Source organism: Zootoca vivipara, chromosome 13 (genome assembly GCF_963506605.1).
Source record: "Zootoca vivipara chromosome 13, rZooViv1.1, whole genome shotgun sequence".
Lineage (NCBI taxonomy): Eukaryota > Metazoa > Chordata > Lepidosauria > Squamata > Lacertidae > Zootoca > Zootoca vivipara.
Window position 1 is genome coordinate 16967912 of NC_083288.1, and position 19395 is coordinate 16987306.

General features: G+C 41.9%; 1 protein-coding gene across 1 annotated transcript; it reads right to left on the reverse strand.

Moving 5' to 3' along the window:
- Positions 1 to 1509: 1509 nt before the first annotated feature.
- FBXO47 (F-box protein 47) lies at positions 1510 to 18760 on the reverse strand. Its single transcript, XM_060282018.1, has 10 exons — positions 18572 to 18760; positions 15756 to 15926; positions 13126 to 13202; positions 12932 to 13009; positions 11641 to 11749; positions 10982 to 11158; positions 8441 to 8587; positions 7472 to 7614; positions 4889 to 5048; positions 1510 to 1619 (listed from the first exon to the last, which is right to left on the reverse strand). The coding sequence occupies exons 1-10, from the start codon at positions 18750 to 18752 to the stop codon at positions 1510 to 1512; spliced, it is 1353 nt and encodes a 450-aa protein (XP_060138001.1). The 5' UTR covers positions 18753 to 18760.
- Positions 18761 to 19395: the final 635 nt, after the last annotated feature.

Consider the following 19395-nt stretch of genomic DNA (forward strand, 5'->3'; position numbering starts at 1 on the left):
TGTCTGTAACCTGAGGTACCACTGTACTCTGTGAAAATCTAAATTCCAATTGACTTTTTATCTTCTTTGAATATAAATAATGCACATAAAAACAAACCACCTTCAGTACATGCTCATCATTTCTTGTTCTTTAATGTAATGTCCAATAAATAGAAACATAATTTAGGTAAGAGATAGACATATATATTCATACATTTTTTAAAAAAAGTTCTTAGACTATAGTTGGGCATTCAATATATTCTTTCAGTTTCACTGAGAGTTTTTTTTTTTTAAAAAAAAAAAACAACTGACAGTAGTTTAAAGTCATAAGTATATTCTGGAATTTCTTTTGGAGTTTAACTGAAAAAAGGCAATTTTTTCCAGTTATAATAGAGAAGCAGCAAAAGTTTTTTTAGAAAACCAGCAGAGTGAAAGATAAACGCTGCTTCTTGGCTCTCTCGTCACAATATATAAGCATAAAGGTTTAACGATGCTTAACCCAACATGGAAGCTTAACTTTTTAAATTTGTCCTAGTCCCACACCAAATTCAGAACAAATTCGTAACAATTGCAGAGTGCATTTTACCAAGTCCCTTTTGGGAGTCATTCATTCTGTGGTGATGTACACAAACACAAAAACAGCATGGCTTATTTCTGAATGAATAAATCAACAAAGGTAGCTTTAAAATAACTCAATTTGCATTACTGATTTTACTACAGATAATGGATCAGAGCAAAGAGTATAAATGATCAACGTCTGCTTTGTTCCTTCAGTATGCAAAAAGTTAACCAGCCCAATCCATTAAATGCAGTCCACATTTAGGTATCACAGTACAAAGTGCACCAAAAAAAAAAAAGTGTTTCGCTGGGGCCAACACTTTGCAATGTGCTAACTTTCTACATGCCGTGCTATGTGGGGATCCTTCTGCTACTCCTCTGATCCTGGGAAAATGTCTATTTTAAACCTTCTTTCCGGTGAAATCACATACAGTTAACAACTTCCAAATTATCCACAGCAGAGTTCTCTGTTTTAAAGGTTAATAGCATAATAGGGACTGGATATAAAACTGATTGGGCCTCTTTAATTATGCTTCCTTCATTTTATTGAAATCCCAGTGGGAAACCAGAACTAAAAGTTACTTCTCTCGGTCTCAGAGTGACTTAAAAATGAAAGAATTAGCAGTTGCACTACCTGAAGTATTTAATATGACTGTTTTGTGCTCCTCTGCCCAGTTTTCCCGAAGCATAGCTGGCTTCTCCTTTCTGCAAACCGATATCCACCTCCTGCTAATGCAACTGGTTTTGCAACACAGCTAGTATAAATATGTATAATCAATATATATATAGTTCGCATATAAATATATAAATATTAAACAACACACTTCAGAAGCTGCAATTTTTTTCCAGCTATAATGCTGTTGCCTGTGACCACTGAGGTCTGAATCTTGAAGGCCGGTTAAGATATTGGCAACCACATGGGAAAGAGGAAACATTCCTCATGGGGGTATCTTCTCCAAAATGCTGATAATTTTACATGCTGTTGCTCATGGCCAGATAAAGGATTTCCTTATGAAAATTTGCCTGTGCATTTACCAGATGAAATAGATTAAGAAAGCTGCTGTCTTCCTCATCGTGCTCCCCTAAGCGAAATAAACAAGAGGTAAAAAAAAAAGGCTTACTTTTATGGAAACAGATTTTGCAGAATCTGCTAAAAATGTGCAAGTCTGTGGACTACTCTTAGTGGCTACCCTATCTGTGCTATATTAGTGATTTGTGACAGCATTGATTGCATTGTTGTAAACATTTAATGGCAAGTGGCGAGCCAGTAGCTCATGCTGCTGCATATTCATAGCGATTAGGTAGCAGATATTAAGTTTTAATTTATTTTTCACTTCTGCAGTGTGAGGCCATTTAGAGAATTGCACATTTATAAGGAGGCTCAACTTTGGGTGTTCACAGAGCTTGATTTGAGCTGGGACTAGAAACTGGGTTGTTCCTTTTCCCCCCCTTTTTTAAACACAGGTTGAAAATTGCAGGAGTCCAAATTCAATATTTTGAATAAAAGCCCAATGATGATCGGGGTGAATTTGTTTTTCAAAAAGACAAGGAAGTAGAACAGAAAAGAATACAATCACAAATCCCAAGCAAAAAAACAAATATACCGTATATACCCGAGTATAAGCCGACCCGAATATAAGCCAAGGCTTATATGTTCTGTTAGCTGCCCTGAGGGCCAGACAACACAATGTATGAATGAAACACATTGCTGTGCCCCCCCCCAGTAAAGTAATAACTATGAGCTCAGGATTGGGAACACTGAAGGTGTAGAGAGGGTTTTAGACTTTCACAGTGCAGCCCTGATGAAAATCACTCCCTGGAGATTGTTTGCTATTTGCCCTTGCCATTGTCACTCCATGACAGCACTGCACACAAGTCAAATAGTAGCCTCCATGGGTTTTTTTTCTCCTAGACTGTGGTGTGTGTAAGAGAGAGGGGTGGGTGGGAGAATTAACCTTTGCTCACAGGTTCCTAATCCTGAGCCTCCTCGTCATGGCTGCTATTTAATTCCCCATCCCCTGAAAATCAGGTACAGTGGTACCTCGCTAGACGAACGCCTCGCGGCACGGAAAAATCGCAAGACGAAAACGTTTTGCGCTTTTTGGGCAGACTCACAAGACGAAGTTTTCTATGGCCGTGCCATAGAAAACTTTGCAAGACGAAGCAGGGCGCCGCGAGGAGGTGACTTTAATCCACCGAAACGGCCGCCGGCAGCCGAGCAGCAGCCGGATCCCCCTCACTCTCACCTTAAGCCGCCTGCACGCGAATAGGAAAGCGGTTGGGCGCAAGGGTCCGGCTGCTGGGCAAGGAGGGAGGGCCCCCCTCCTGCTTCCCCCTCCCCAGAGCCTTAAAACTGGTTGGGCACGCGAACGTCTGCTGGGGAAGGAGGGAGGGAGCATGGCTGTGATGTTGGCGCCAAGCAGAAGTCGCGGGGCTTCCGGAGCGGCACGAACGGCTGCTGGGGAAGGAGGGAGGGAGCCTCTCCCTGGCCCTCCTCCTGCTTCCCCCTCCCCTTAAAATATGAAAAACTTCTGGCTGTGGCGGGTGAGTCAGTGCTTTTTTTGTGTGCTTCCCCCCCTCATAGGAATGCATGAATTAAATTTCAATGCATTCCTATGGGAAACCACGCTTTGCGAGACGAAATTATCACAACACGAAACAACTCGTGGAACAAATTAATTTTGTCTTGCGAGGTACCATTGAATGTTAAATGCAATTACAGTGGTACCTCGACAACCGAACGATTCGACTTCCGAAGGTTTCGACTTCCGAAGTCGACAACCCCGGAAGTTTTTTTTGCCCTGCGCCTGCGCAAAGCGGCGCGCACTGTCAGTGCATGCGCAGAAGTGCGAAAGCGCACTTCGCGCATGTGCAGAAGTGGCGCTTCGACAACCGAAGACTTCGACTTACAAAGACGGCCGCGGAATGGATCGTCTTCGTAAGTCGAGGCACCACTGTATACATTTAATGTATTGCCTGATTTAGCCCTCAGGACTGTAACACCGAAGGGCAGGATACAAATGAGGCTCTTAATCTCAGGTTTGTGGGTTTGAGCCCCCATGTTGGGCAAAATATTCCTGCATTGCAAGGGGTTGGACGAGATGACCCTTCTGTTCCCTTCCAAATCCACAATTCTATGATTCTATGAAATATTATTAATTCCTAAATAAAATATTGTCATAGGTGAAAGACAGTTTAACAGCATAGGTCTCTAGAAAAAAGATATGGAACCTCTAGCTTTCCAGGTGTTGTTGGTCCACAACTCCCATAAGTCCAGCCAACATGGCCAATGGTCAGGGAATATAGGAACTGCAATCCAGCAACATCTGGAGGGCCAGAGTGTCCCTATTCTGATTCTAAACTATTGCAAATACTACTTCCTATTTTTTTCTTTGTTAAGAGATTTCTGTACCACCATTCACCAGAAATGGGCACAGTGTGGTTTACAAAAATAAGATAATATGAATTGTTATTGTTGCCATCCGTCTTTCTCGAGAGACAACAGAGTGCACCTACACGGGTGAAGTCAAACCTCTGTGTTAGGCTGCCTAGTGGCCTCCCCTGGGTACAAGCCTGAGCAGTGTGTGTGTGGAGATCCTGGGATGCCCCGACAACAAGACCCTCCTCTCAGCCTCACTAATGTGGTCCAAAGGAAAGCAGAGCAATACGTTTGGCACCTGCTTGGCTGCAGGAGTTGCCAGAAGGAGGCGTACAAAAACATTACAATAATTATCATTAATTGCATCATTAAGAACATAAAAATGACTTTAAATGATATTTTGGAGTATGCAAAAGAGGAACCCTAAACTCAGGAAGACGTTTTATGAGATTATAGAACCACAGAGTTAGAGAGTTCAGGAAGACTTTGAAGGGCACCTCATTTAAAACAAACACAAAAAACCCTGGAAATTTGCTGCTACAGCATGCCTTATAGGGGGCCATCCAACCTCTGCTTAAAAACCTCTAGGGCTGCCATATGTCCTGATTACTAGGTTTTCCTATAAAAACAATTAACAATTTGGGGGTCTTCCTAAAAAAAAAAAAAAGCTCAACACCCTTCAGGGTGTCCTGGACCCTAAAAACCTCTTATGTCTATGATCTAGCAAACCTGCTACATGTGTTATCTATCTGACACAGCTCTCACTTCAGAGCTCAGCCAAGCAGCCTTGAGACAATGCATGCAATGAAACTATTTCCTGCACCTAGACTATCTAATTTGTGTGAAAGGCTATCCGGGCATTTGTGAGTTTACATAGAGCAGGGGCACCCAGTGAAACTAGCCGACAGAGACAAGCAGCAATTAAATAAATGAGCAGGTGACAACGGTTCTGCTGCCTGTAGGATTTCTTACCTGATATCACTGACTGCAGTGCTTCCATGATAATGTGTGCAAAAGAATTCTCCACACCTTGCAGGAAGTTGTTCCTTTCACCTGGAGTACTGAAAACCTTGCAGACTTTCTGCATCATTTTAACAGCCCAATCCATGCAGTAGAGGTCCTTCTCACATACCTGTCACAAGAACAGAAAATATTAATGACCATTCCATTGATGGGACGGACAGCAGTTGTTGATCTTTGCTTCCTCCCTTTTCACTTCAAAACATCAGTGATGGGGAATCTATGGCCTGCAGGCCTAAAGACTGGCCCATCAGCCTGTTTTGCGAAACCGTGTCCACCCTTCCTGTGCTTGACATCATATATGACATCAGCACAGGAAAGTTCAAGATATGGCTAAAAGGAAGATGTATGCTCTGAGTGTACTGCCAATTCTTCCTTTGCAGCCAAAGGTTAGCACTTTCTGTAAATTTAATAATATTATACCGAGCATTGCTATAGTGCTTTCAAATGTTGAAAGTGATTTACATAATCTTTACAACAACCGTGTGAGGTAGACTAGTATGATTATTTTCATGTTGTAGAATAAAGGGTCACTGAGTGAGGTCATGACAGAAGTGAGACCTGAACCAAGAACTGATTCATAGCCCAGTTTTTAGCCACTGCACCATGCTAGCTCTCAGCAGGGTTTGGTTTGCTCACTCTTGCATGAAAAGCAGTATCTACCCTCTTCTCCTGTGCAACAATTAAAGGTACAGGAGTCTGTCACCCCCCCCACCCCATTGCATTTGCTTGCCTGACAGAAAAGAAGTGGGAAGATGCACTTGTTATCTGTACTAATTTGCCAGACATCACAGAGTAGCTCTGACACATATTGTAATGCAGGGAAAACGTGTTAGATACAGGGCATTTTGACACATCTTTCGTGTGTGTGTGTGTGTGTTGGTTGGTTGTGTGTGTGTGTGTCTGGCGTGCAGATTCCAACTAGCCTAAATGGGAACTAGGTTATTAAGAGAGTAAAATGTAGCTGCAAAACCCAAATGAATTATTTCTCCAAAGAGTGTTGTACAAAACAAATGCTTTCCCTACTTAAGAGCAAAATCGTGCAGTGGGCAATAAACAAAGTGACATACTTGGATGCTACCATAGAAACACCCTAAGGCAGGATAATTAGTCTGCTGTATTCACAGAGATAATATTAAATTGTCTCTTTCAAAACTTTGCTGCAATTTTGTTAATTCTGGCAAGTAGCCTGAACACTGTAATAGAAAAGCTGGTGCGAAAGGGCCAAATTAAGATGACATTAAATGTTTCTAGTTTCTTCTTCTTCTAAATCACAGCCAACAGTGTGTGTGTGTGTGTGTGTGTGTGTGAGAGAGAGAGAGAGAGAGAGAGAGAGAGAGAGAGAGAGAGAGAGAGAGAGAGAGAGAGAGAGAGAGAGAGAGAGAGAGAAGAGGATCAATACTGTACCGTAGGTCATAAGGAAGAAGTAAGGAAGAACTTATCCCACCTGCTGTGGTCTTGATAGAAATCTCTCTCTCTCTCTCTCTCTCTCTCTCTCTCTCACACACACACACACACACCATAGCTGTCAAGTTTTCCCTTTTCTCATGAGCAAACCTATTCAGCATAAGGGAATTTCCCTTAAAAAAGGGAGAACTTGACAGCTATAACACCCACACACACCTCTATCAGGCCTGGGAGGCAGCTTCCTTTGATTCCATTTCCTTCCCATGCCAAACAGCAGTTTCAAGGAGGAGGAGTTTAATCAAGACTGTGGTGGAGTGGGAAGTGTTGGCTCCTCCTCCCCACATGCTATTGTGTTGATCATTTCTCCCCATCCCTGGCCATTCTCCTAGGGTCCGAGATCCCTTCGCTTCCCCCCTAAAAGATTTGAGGGGGCAGCCCCCTCCAAAGTTGATTGGCATTGCCATTAAAATCGTGTGTGCATGTGTGTGTGTGCTGCGTCATGTGATTGATTGTGTGGGGCAGGGCTTACCTGCCACTCCCCAATATTTTATTCAAGTTGGCACCCCTGGCACCCATTATTTTAAAGAAAAGGTAAAAAAGGTAAAGGTACCCTTGACCGTTAGGTCCAGTCGCAGACGACTCTGGGGTTGCGGCGCTCATCTCACTCTATAGGCCGAGGAAGCTGGCGTTTGTCCGCAGACAGCTTCCGGGTCATGTGGCCAGCATGACTAAGCCGCTTCTGGTGAACCAGAGCAGCACAGGGAAACACCGTTTACCTTCCCACTGGAGAGGTACCTATTTATCTACTTGCACTTTGACGTGCATTTAACACCATGATTAACAACTGCAGCTCAATGGTAGAGCATATGTCTTGCACGCAGAAGTTTCCCCCACTCCAGGTTCAATCTCTGGCATCTTGAGGAAGGGCTGTGTAAGAAAAAGAAAAACAGCCTGGAACTCTGGAGAACTTCTGCTGCCACTGTCAACAATACTGGGGTATATGAATGGTCTGACGGCAGCTTGCAGTCATGTTTCTATGGACATTGAGTTTGGCTCTTTGATATGCCTTAATTTTTGAAAAAGATACTGTACTAAGAGAAGGAAAGTTGCCTGTTCATTGCTACTCACCAAAGCCAGGAAAACCACCAGCCTTGCCAGTTCGATAGCTCGACCGTTCACAGCTTTACTAGCCATAAAAGTGAAGCAGATATTGTTTCCACACAAGATAAGGAGCCGGACACTGTTTTCCAGAAGCCAGTCATGGGGAACCACTGTTATAAAAATTAGAATTATTTTTTAAAAGATATTTTAAGATATTTTATAAAAATAAGTCTTATGCTACTTAAACTTTTATATATATATATAAAATGCTCCCTTTGTTAGTTGTATTTCCTCAAGATACAATACAGCACCAATAAAGCATATCTAACCAACAAATCAGATAATAAAAATATGATCTACAAAACCAACCAGCTTCTCAGCCAAGCAATAAAATGCCAAAATTCCAAAAAACCTGGAACAACCTACTGCAGAGAGTAAATAGAATCCAGCATTTTGTCTCTTTTTACTGTTAAAATAAGGCAGACATCCTCAACCTGGAGTTCTCTAGATGCTTTCCTACATCTTCCAGCCAGCATCTCCTACTTTATCTGTGTACAGACCCCCATCTTCCACTGTGAATGGAGAAAACATGATGGCCCCACTGCATCTAGTTTGGCCCTCAGAGCCAATCTGCGTGATCAGCAAGTCATTCTGAATTGTGAGTAGCATGTATCTTGGCTGAGTGTGTGCACATTGCAAGATAGCTGTGTTATTGCTTCACCTTGTGCCCACATTGTAAGTTTCCCAGTTTGTGGCCACAGCTTATTGCACCACTGCCAAGTAATTGAGGGCATGTCAAACTATAGGTCTGGGCACATACTGAAATGTCATGTTCAGTGAAATAATCCTGCCATCCAAGCAAAACACTCAGTCTCTAGACAGAGTCAGTTCACAATTCATCACCAGCCCTGAGTCATGTGAATTGGCTCTGAATGTGGCTATGTCCTAATATTCTGGATTCTTAGGAGAATGAGTAGAAGAAAGGCAGTACTGTACCTGCAAGTTCATCCAACAAACTGATGACATCATCTGCTGTCCACTCTTTTGCTTCTGTGTCATACAGTAGTTTAATGGCATCTGCCAACCCTTTCAAACTGGTTTCGTCTGCTGGACCATCAGTCGTTTTCTGCCAAACCACATGCCCTGAATTACGTTAAGGACAACAGTAACTCAGTAGAGAGGTGACTGCACAGTACTCTACACACACACAGACACAGACACAGACACAGACACACACACACACCAACATTGTGGGGTTAGGACTGTGGCAAAATTACCACAACTCTTTTAAAGTTAAGTAGTACAGTATTATAAATAATATTTTAACCCCCCTCCCCCCCAAATGGATTGGAAATATAGAACTGTTGAATTGGGGTGAGGTATGTGGGTTACTAAAATGAAAGTGACTGGAAAATGTTTTTCTTCAAAGTCAGTGTTAATGTATTATAGTGCTCCATTCCTATTTTGTTCAAGCAACATTTTGCTAATATTTTAATATTAAAAGATATATAGCCAGATAGGCTCCATATTGCTAATCAGAAGATGGATGGAAAAATTAATGAGGATATGAAATGCCTACCAGGAAGGTTAAATTGAGTGTGTGCAACTCTATTGAGTTGCAATAGAGTCACCTGTCTACATAACTGTCTACATCAGAACTGTGCCTCCTTAAAAAGATGGAAGTGTCGCGTTAAGGGCATTTAAACCTGTGTAGGAGATCATGCTACTCTTCTGAACGTCTCAAAAAGAGTCAGACTTTCTTCAGAAGAAAAGGCAAAAGCACTGGGAAAACATGAGGGCGACAGGTAGATGATGATGATGCCATGTGAAGCCCCCCATAAAATGTGAGTGAACGAGTCACAGTAAATGCCTACCAATGCTTTGGTGTCAGGTACAATTGACAGCACTTGCTTTTTCATGTGAGGTGACTTTGTTAAGTTTCCTACAAAACTGACACAAGGAAGCAGTAGTCTATGGGCATGGAGAAGCACTGCTGTAAACTAGACATGGTATTTTGGAAAAAAGAAACATAGCTGTGTAAGAAGACACAGATGGGAAATAATATGGTGGAGGGGTGAAATTACAGGAAAACGAATCTTTCCTCACACTAAACTGTGAAAATCTGTCAAGCGCTTTCTTTACTAGCTGAGGCAGGCCAAGTCTGGGGGCAATGTGTAAGATGGTGCCTTCCTTGAAAATGCCAAGGTTCATCAATCAAATTGTGCCTTTCTCTTCTCCTAAGGAGAGGGCATGAAACAATGACAATGCCTGTCTAGTAAAGGTAAAGAAAGGGACCCCTGACCATTAGGTCCAGTTGCAGATGACTCTGGGGTTGTGGTGCTCATTTTGCTTTACTGGCCGAGAGAGCCAGTACAGCTTCTGGGTCATGTGGCCAGCATGACTAAGCTGCTTCTGGCGAAACAGAGCAGCGCATGGAAACCCCATTTACCTTCCCTCCGGAGTGGTATCTATTTATCTACAGTACTTGCAATTTGTGCTTTCGAACTGCTAGGTTGGCAGGAGCAGGGACTAAGCAACGGGAGCTCACCCTGCTGATCGGCATGCCCTAGGCTCTGTGGTTTAACCCACAGTGCCACCCGCGTCCCTACAATGCATGTCTACTGCAGCATAAAAGGTTAGAAGCTGGTTCCACACCTAACAAGGACAGTTTCTTCAACAAGAATGATGTAAATCAGAATATTTTCATGATGCTTTCCCTAATACACTGAGGACTTATTGCAACTGTTATAAAATTTTAGGGTGCACACACACACAGAGAGTTGACACACACTCCACAGAAAACCAATCCTTCTCCCTCCAAAATTTAGGAAAGATTCATTGAAAAAATTATACATAATTTTTAGCACACAGAACAATCCCAAAAAAGACAACTTGGCTCTCCAAATGACTCTAAATATTTCCTCTGCAGAAGAGAAACCTTTCCCAATAATTCTTTCTCTTCTAAATACTTCAAATCCTATCTTAATGGCATATTTTGTGTATGAATAGGGTGGTCCTGTGACCTGGATTCAAGAACTAAAGTATTTACCATCTCAAAAGAATGGCCAGACTGCCCAGGTAATGCAATCAGTATAACATCAGGTATCCTCAGGCAGACAGGAGAGAAGCCACACACTCAAATTTCTGTGGTAAGCCTGCCTCTTTCTGTGATGTATGCATGATGCTTTTAAGCTTTGGATAAGGGGTTGGACAATGTCTAATGTCTTAAAAGGGGCTTGCACATCTTTGTTCTGGGTCTCTCACCTCCTTGCAAGGGGGGGGGGACTTGTTGCAACAGAAAAATAAAGATCTGCCTTGCTTTCCCTGAATCCTGCCTCCATCCATTCTTCACTGACCCGTTGACCCATCATGGACTTAGGGGAATCAAAGTCCCTTGGGGAGTTGGCAGCAAAAGCCAACTCCAATTCTTTCTGCAACAAAACATTTGGAATTGCATAGGCAGAATTTACAGGTAGCCTACCCATATATTTCTACCTATGTTATAGATTTTATGCCTTATTACTTGAAACAGCTTACCATCCAAGTTAGAGGCAGGCCCAAACAGTATATATAGAAGCCGGGCTTGATTTACCATAGGCCATGGCTTTAAAATACGTGTCAGCCAAAATGCCGAATCACTCCGATGAATCCAATGGTTTAAAAGAACACTGCGGCAAAAGATCCTTATCCTCAGCTCCAGTTTTCGGGCACTTCCTAAGACATTAAATAAACATGTAGGAATCAGCCTTGGTACAGAATAGCCCGGTTTTACATTGCTGCAAATAATAGCAGAAAGTGAGTTCTACAGACTCAGGCTGTGAGAACATTACTGGCTTAAAACACAGCTAGGTCATGGAATCATAGAGTTGTAGAGTTGGAAGGGATCGCAAGGGTCATTCAGTCCACCCCCCTGCAATGCAATCTCAGCTTCGATTGAAGCTGGCTTGGGGAAAAGGCAGGAAAAGGCAGCATTTTGTAAGAAGCAACAGGGCTAATGCAGGATAGATATGGTTTGTGGCTAATGTTGTGTATATTCACCGCTTCCTAAAACAGTGGGTGGGGGACACAATGGATGCAAAATAAATGGGAGTGTGTACACAGTTTTAGAGTCAAGGATCTTGCCCTTGCCTCCATACCTTCTGAATTCAGAACAAGAAGGTTGTAGGACACTATTCTCCCTCACAAGGTGTATTTACCAGGTTTGCTGCCAACAACTGTCTGCACTCTCCGGGGTAAATTGCTCAACTCACAGAGGAAGTTATAAACCCGATGACATTCTAATTCATCCCAACCTGCTGTTAAAGTCTGAAAACATTACAGGAAAAAAACAAAACAAATGTAGACACATAAAGATCACCAAATCACTTTGCAAGGTCTGACATCTCTTAGCTATGTATTTCTTTTCTGTGTACAGTGGTACCTTGGGTTAATAACTTAATTCGTTCTGGAGGTCCGTTCTTAACCTGAAACTGTTCTTAACCTGAGGTACCACTTTAGCTAATGGGGCCTCCCGCTGCCGCCACACCGCCACCGCGCGATTTCTGTTCTCATCCTGAAGCAAAGTTCTTAACCCGAGGTACTATTTCTGGGTTAGCGGAGTCTGTAACCTGAAGCATCTGTAACCTGAGGTACCACAGTACAATATTCTAATATGACTCAGTACTGCGCTCTAGTTGCCTGACTCTACTGTCCTTGGGAGGGAGGCAATGAAATTAATGCAAGCAGCCAGGGGAAAGTAGCAGAAGTAGAGGGCTGACAGGAGAGAGAGATACTAATCCTCAAAAGATGAATAGCTGCATCAAATACTTGGGAGGCAGTGAAAGAGTTATAGCTCTGCCTTTGCCAACAACAGGAAGAGAACGAAACCTCAAACAGTAAAAGTATAAAGCCATAGAGCGAACTCTTTGTTGCAGAGAGAATACCATACATTCAAAAGGGAGTTGAGGCACCTACAAGTAATTTGAGAGCTGGAAACAAGGTAGGGGTTCCATATATCCACACAGTAATACAGGTTGGAAAATTAAGATTCCCAGGACAGATGGAGGTATATTTTTTGTCCATTCCAGAACCTCACAGTCATAAATTCAGGTTAGAAGGATTCCCTCAGAAGGATTTTGTAGCAACACTCATTTAAAGCAAATTTTACAGTGTGCACCAATATTTCCAAATTCTTGAAAAATGAAGTATCAAGTATTTTCCCCATGGGCACATCCTAAGTGACCACTAACAATCCAGTTCTCCCTCTTTCTGTCACACGGTGATTTGGAGAAATGAATGGAATAATACTGACTTCTGATTATTTCTATGACACATCAGTGCAATAAGCATTTTGGAAAATAACAGACAACCTCTCTGCTAACTCATTATATTTTTATCTGTGATGACCAAAGATAGGAACTACAGGTGAAAACCAAGTCCCTAAAACTTTGTGTTGTTTCAAAGCAACCATGGAACCCAATTTCTTTTCTCCCTTAAAGTATCCTTTACCTGTAAAAATACTCCGTAACACTGTAGTCCTAAACAATGAAATGGATCTGAGCAGCCACTAAATTTAAAACAGGAAATCTATAAAGATAAAAGAGGGGTGGAACTTTCAATTTACTAGGCATTTTAGGTGGCATAAGGCAATTTGCATGTGCACACGTACAAAGGTGGGTTTTTAAAAAAGCTGTTATGCTTACTTCTGAAAGTATCTTGTGTATGTACCTCAACCTCTCCTTTGTAGGCAGCAATAAGGTACACCTTTTTAACAACAGGCCTGCAAAGAGAGAGAAAAAGCACACAGGAATATTTTGAAATATAATATTCTGTATTGTACTGTATTGCCAAACCCTGCACTCCTGTGCTGTTAGGAGCCAGAAGCCAATTTCTTTACTAAACTAAGTAATAGGCTACACACTGTTAACAGACAGCTAGTTAGGATAGTTGGATAACAATGACTTTCCTTCTTCTGTTTCCAGCAAATCATTACACAAATGTTTATTATTAGCATTGCTACTTGTAAATTGATTTAGTTTCAAATGACTGTTTGGACTTAAAGCCACATCAGTTGGATAAAACGAAAGTCCTCCAGATTAATTGGTTTATGGATCAGTCTGTAAAACTGAAATCCTTTGAGGCCTCTGCCAACTTCGGCTCCTTGTGTTGAGACTTGCATATCAAAGCACTTCAGAAATTGTTGTTGTTTTTAAAAGGTCATGTAAATAGCATTTCAAGCCTTGCGAGAAAGGTTGTGTCAACTGTAAAGTGACAGTTACTAAAAATATTTATATTAAAAAGAAATACAATAGAATCTGAAAGTACGCTGGGGAAAACTCGGCTACCCTTGTCCATCATGGAAAGAAGAGCTTTTGACTTTCTTCCAAGCCATGTTAGAGGATATATTATTTTGAATTATTATGGCATAGCACACAACAGAGTTGTTTTTTGATCTAGAATTTGGAACAGCTTGTTTGTAGTAGGGGAAAATATTTCTCAGCCAGTGGAAACTTATGGTTCAAATTTTTATTTTAAAAAAACTAGGTCAACAGTGTATTGTTCAGGAAAACTGGTAGATAATTCTGAGTGAGAATGCTGGAAATATATTTGGGGGGACAGGCAAAGAAGGCTGAGGGATGAAACTGTCAATGAGCTTTTTTGCTCATTCAGCTGCTGAAACAGAGAACTAGTGCCATGTAAGGGCCAAGGACTTGGAACATAGTCCTTTGTCCTGTGTTCATATCCCTGCTTAGCTATAAAACTCATTTTGCTATTCCAGAAGGAGCAACACATTTTGATCATTATGTATTACTGTTTCTTCTGGCCACCAGCCAGGCTGCCTGGGGCTGATGGGAGTTGGAGTCCAACAGCATCTGGAGGGCCCAGATAATTGTAACTTTTTGTGTACAGTTCTGGTTGCCTTATCTGAAAAAGGGTATTGTAGAGCTGCAAAGGTTTCAGAAAACAGCAACCAAATTTCTGTAAATCAAGAAATCCTTTAATAATTTTTTTTTAAAAAAGCAGCAACCAAAACAACACTTAGGTCTTTTTAGTTAGTTTTTTTTTAAGGCAAGTAATAGAGGACATGATAAAGGTGTATAACATTACGCATATTGTGGAGAAAGTAGCTAGAAACTCTTCTCTCTCTAACATAATACTGGAACCCAGGGCCATTCAGTGAAGCTGAATGTTGGAAGATTCCGGGCAGACAAAAGAAAGTGCTCCACACATTGTAAAGTATTGCTCCCACAATTTATAGTGGTGGTCACCAATTTGGAGGGCTTTAAGAGATGGCTAGACAAATTCATGGTGTATGAGGCTATGTTCTACCTCCACTGTCTGGGACTCACAAACAAGGGAGAGTGCCATTATATTCATGCCCTGCTTATGGGCTTCCCATATAGGCATCTGGTCAGTCACAGTGAGAACAGATTGCAGAACAAGATGGGCCTTGGGCTCTTCTTGTTTCTTTTGTAAAAGCCATCTTTCAAAAGTGGGCAACCTGGGTTGCTGTGACCACCACAAACTTGCTGAACTACATGGGCATTATTCAATTCCTAACTTTGTACATGGAACTGATTTCTTTTTTTTGCAGGATGCAACAAGAGTATGCTACAACTAGAGCCTCAGAGGCCATCTTGGCTCTGAGTCCTGGAACACCTGCTCCTAGCCTTGCAGGTCTTTTCCCAACTAGACGGGAGAGTGGGGCCCTGACTGACTCCAGCTACAAAAGCTGAGGCTGCGAAAAAGATTATTGGGCTGAGGTGTTGTTGTGGGGGTTGCTGTTGCAGGTGGGCGCGGAGGTTGTTGCTTTTACTGATTTTTTTGTATCTTTATTTTAGATCTGATGATTAATATGGAAAATGTTTGATTTGATGTTTGATTTATTCTTTATGACTGCTTTTGTTTTGTTGTAATTATGGTATCTATTTTTTTCCATGTTGCAAGCCACCTTTGCATGGCTTGAAGTATGGAAATGTGGCATACGAATAAAATTATGTATGTATGCATGTATTGTATGTAGTAGAAAGTATTAAAAAGAACTACTGTTCTCTTTTCTTTCATTGTAAACCAAAGAAATGTCCAGCAAAAGTCTTTGAGACTTGAGATTTATGCTCATCTGATGAGAAACTAACCCTTGTTCACTATATGACTGAATCTGGATCTGGATTAATTGTCATAGAGAAATTACCCTCCTATCCTCCTATCAATTTGTATCTATGTTCTTATTCTCCAGTTAACCAGGATCTTGAATCCTGGCTTCCTTTTATTTGATTGTAATCTATTTTTGTGTCCCTGGAATAAAAAAAACCGTTTTTGTCATTGTTGTCACCTAAGGATTTGTAGTGTTCTAGAATGGAGGATCCTTTCCTACAGCCAGATAGCTCAGGATTATGAAAGTCCTGCCGCAAAAGCCTTCGGTTTCCTGTAGGAGTTGAGATGTAATTAATAAGGCGGCTGCTGATAGTCTTTGATACCATGCTTAGCATGCTGATATCCTTCACTGAATAAAGGGAGGAAAAGGAAAAGAAAAAACACACACAACCATGAGCCCTTATTCTCTAGAAAACCATTGTTGATTATCAGTCAATAATTCACTATATCTTAGGGTGGCCTGAGGATTCAATGTGGCCCCCAGTGACTAAGTATCAGACCTTGGCTAATTTTTCCCATCACAAGACACAGGCAATTTGCCCTTTCCCCGTATGAGGGTTCAATTTAAACTTCTTCCAGAATCCTTATTATAAACTTCAGGGTGCTGACTATTCCAAGTAAACATTGTTGCTCTTACAAATTAGTTGACAAGCTGGGCTCACAAGGTGCTTTGCCCCCCTTGTTGCTGCACAGCAGTAGGCTGGCCCTGAGGAGCAAGCCAAGGAATTTTTTTTGCTGGTTTCCTGGCAGTGCAGCAGGAGCAGGGGATGAGTGAAGCACCTGCAACTAGCATGCCACTCACATTAAAACACAGTTTATTTTAACTATGTTTTAATGTGATATGTGAACCAGGCCAATGAGAATATAGAGTTTAATCATGTGACTAAGTAAGGCCTTCTGTTTCCATTTGTTCAGGCTGTGAGTGCTACTGCTTATATATAGTCAAAATGGCACAAGAATAAAAGGGACACAGGAGAACCCACAGCTGTGCAGAAATATAACACATCTGGGGTGGAGGCAGGACCCTAAATGGAGGAGGGGAGGGCCCCAACATCCCAGTGAGAACTGAGCATGCTCAGTGGCCACATAATGCTGGGATGACTGTTGAAGAGAGGAGAGAAAGAAGAGAGGAAAAAAGATAATCAAGTGGAACAGAATGGCTAGAACCCTGAACAAGAGCAATCTCCACTGCAACATTTTGTTGCAGGCTCCAGTTGTCTTCCAATTCCAGTTTCTTAGTCTGAAAGTTGATGTCTCATAAACAGGAACTTAGCTTTTCCACAATGTTACTGATTATGTTTCGGCAGCTTTATTGCAATGCCTTCCATCCCATTGCCCTCTATGCCCCTTAATTGTTGGAGCCTTTCTCCCTTTAATTAGTTAAATCTGATTCTGTGCATATTCATCCATCCACCAAACAGGTATTTTGGGGAGCCAAGTAATTGTTTCTGACCTTGCACAACCCTGAGTACTTTTCAACTCCATGGAAGCCCCTTCTGTGCACTTCATAAGATACCGGTATATACGGTATGTACAGCAGGCAGGGGTGGGGGCATTTTTCATCCCCAAGGGCCACATTCTTTTGTGGGCAAGCTTCTGGGGGCCATATACCAGGGGCGGCCAGGACCAGATGCAAGAGTGGGCAGAGCAATGGGCACACCTCTTACCTTTGTACAGTAGGTTACATTCCGGCCATGCGAAAGTGGGAGGTTTCTATACCCACATATACCACACACCTCCCGATTCTCTTTCCAGGCAACAAGAGGCATTGCCACAGGCACATTCTAGCCAGGCAAAAGGAGTCAAAGAAGGTGTGGGAAAGAGTTCCTAGGGCTGAACCAAGAAACCTGAAGGACCACATTTGGTCCCAAGGCCTGAGGTTCCCCTGATGTATAGACTAGGAGTCTACAATATAAACTAGGAGTTAACTTTAAAAACAAACAAACAACCATGTAGGCACTCTATATTGAGAGGAAAAAAATACATACAGTGGTACCTTGGTTTACAAACTAATAATTATTTATTTATTTATTTATTTATTTATACCCCACCCATCTGGCTGGGTTTCCCCAGCCACTCTGGGCGGCTTCCAACAGAAAAATAAAATACAAAAATCTATTAAACATTAAAAGCCTCCCTAAACAGGGCTGTCTTCAGATGTCTTCTAAAAATCTGGTAGCTGTTTATCCTTTTGACATCTGATGGGAGGGCGTTCCACAGGGCGGGTGCCACTACCGAGAAGGCCCTCTGCCTGGTTCCCTGCAACTTGGCTTCTCGCAACGAGGGGACTGCCAGAAGGCCCTTGGTGCTGGACCTCAGTGTCCGGGCAGAACGATGGGGGTGGAGACGCTCCTTCAGGTATACTGGACCAAGGCCATTTAGGGCTTTAAAGGTCAGCACCAACACTTTGAATTGCGCTTGGAAACGTACTGGAAGCTAATGTAGATCTTTCAAGACCGGTGTTATGTGGTCTCGACGGCCACTCCCTGTCCTTAATCCGTTCCAGAAGTCCATTCTTAAACCAAAGCGTTCTTAAACCAAGGTGTACTTTCCCATAGCAGCAGGGGACTCAATTTACAAATGGAACACACTCAACAGGAAGCGGAACATGTTCTCCTTCCAAGGCAAAGTTCACAAACCAAAACACCTACTTCTGGGTTTGCCGCATTCTTAATTCAAGTTGTTCATAAACTAAGCTGTTCTTAAACTAAGGTACCACTGTATATGTCCCAAAAGCATGAATAGCAGCATAGGGGCAATGAGTCCCGAACCAAAACAAGCCAAAGAAGTATACCACCACTGGTACAAAATACTCTGCATCTCAATAAATAATAACAGATCGCCACTGTCATTTATAAATGAGCAGCCTCGCCTGATAAACCAAACATGCTGTAGTAGCTTGCCACATATTAACTGGCAGCTAATGTGGTATGCTACATTTGGCAAGTGGGGTAGCTTTTGTAGCAGAAACATCACAAAGCCTCAAGTTCTCACCTGGCAGATATTCTAAAACCATCTGAAAGATTTCTAAGGGGAGTGCTTTGAAATTCCCAAGGGTTGACAGAGATTGAGAATCTGCATCCAGGGTGCTGCTAAACTTGCTGGAACGACGGTAGCTTCGTCGATATTTCTGGTTTGGAATCAAGGTATAGCTGGTTCTTGCAGGATATGTCATCCTTCTTCCTCGGTTCATAAATCTAGCCTGAAAAGCGGGAGGGAAATCCACAGTATAGAGATAAGGAAAAATAAATCCACAGCACAAATGCAAGGAACAATGAGCTCAAGGACTGTAAAATGGCATGATTGGTATATATTACACAAACAGGGTAAATGTTGAATTTTGTAAGTATAATATACAACACATCAATCATCCTTCCAAATCTATGAGTCGTTTTCTAACATCTACTGCTGCCATACATAAATGTGATGCCTCTGAAGTACTGGCATTTCTTTGTTTTATTACCAGAAGCTTTTCATTGAATTTACATTTATTTCCTCTAATCCGGAGAATCACAAGAGCAGCAAATAGCAATAAACTCACTTCTGCACTCACAGGCATGGAGTGGGCCATTCCATGTCAAGTGATCCAAAGGCTTTTACATTACCATTTTATTTTGCTTTCAGTTTCAGTTTCCTAAAAGTAGTATAAGAGAAGGTCCCAGATCTCAGTTTTTAATTATTATTTTTATCTCATACCGTTACAAGGGTTTGAAATTTTAAAAATTTGACAATTTTGGCCTTGCTGGACTACACAAAAACCTTAAAAGTTCAGCCCAGAATTGAGATATTTCAAAAGTAAAAATATAAATCTCTTCAGA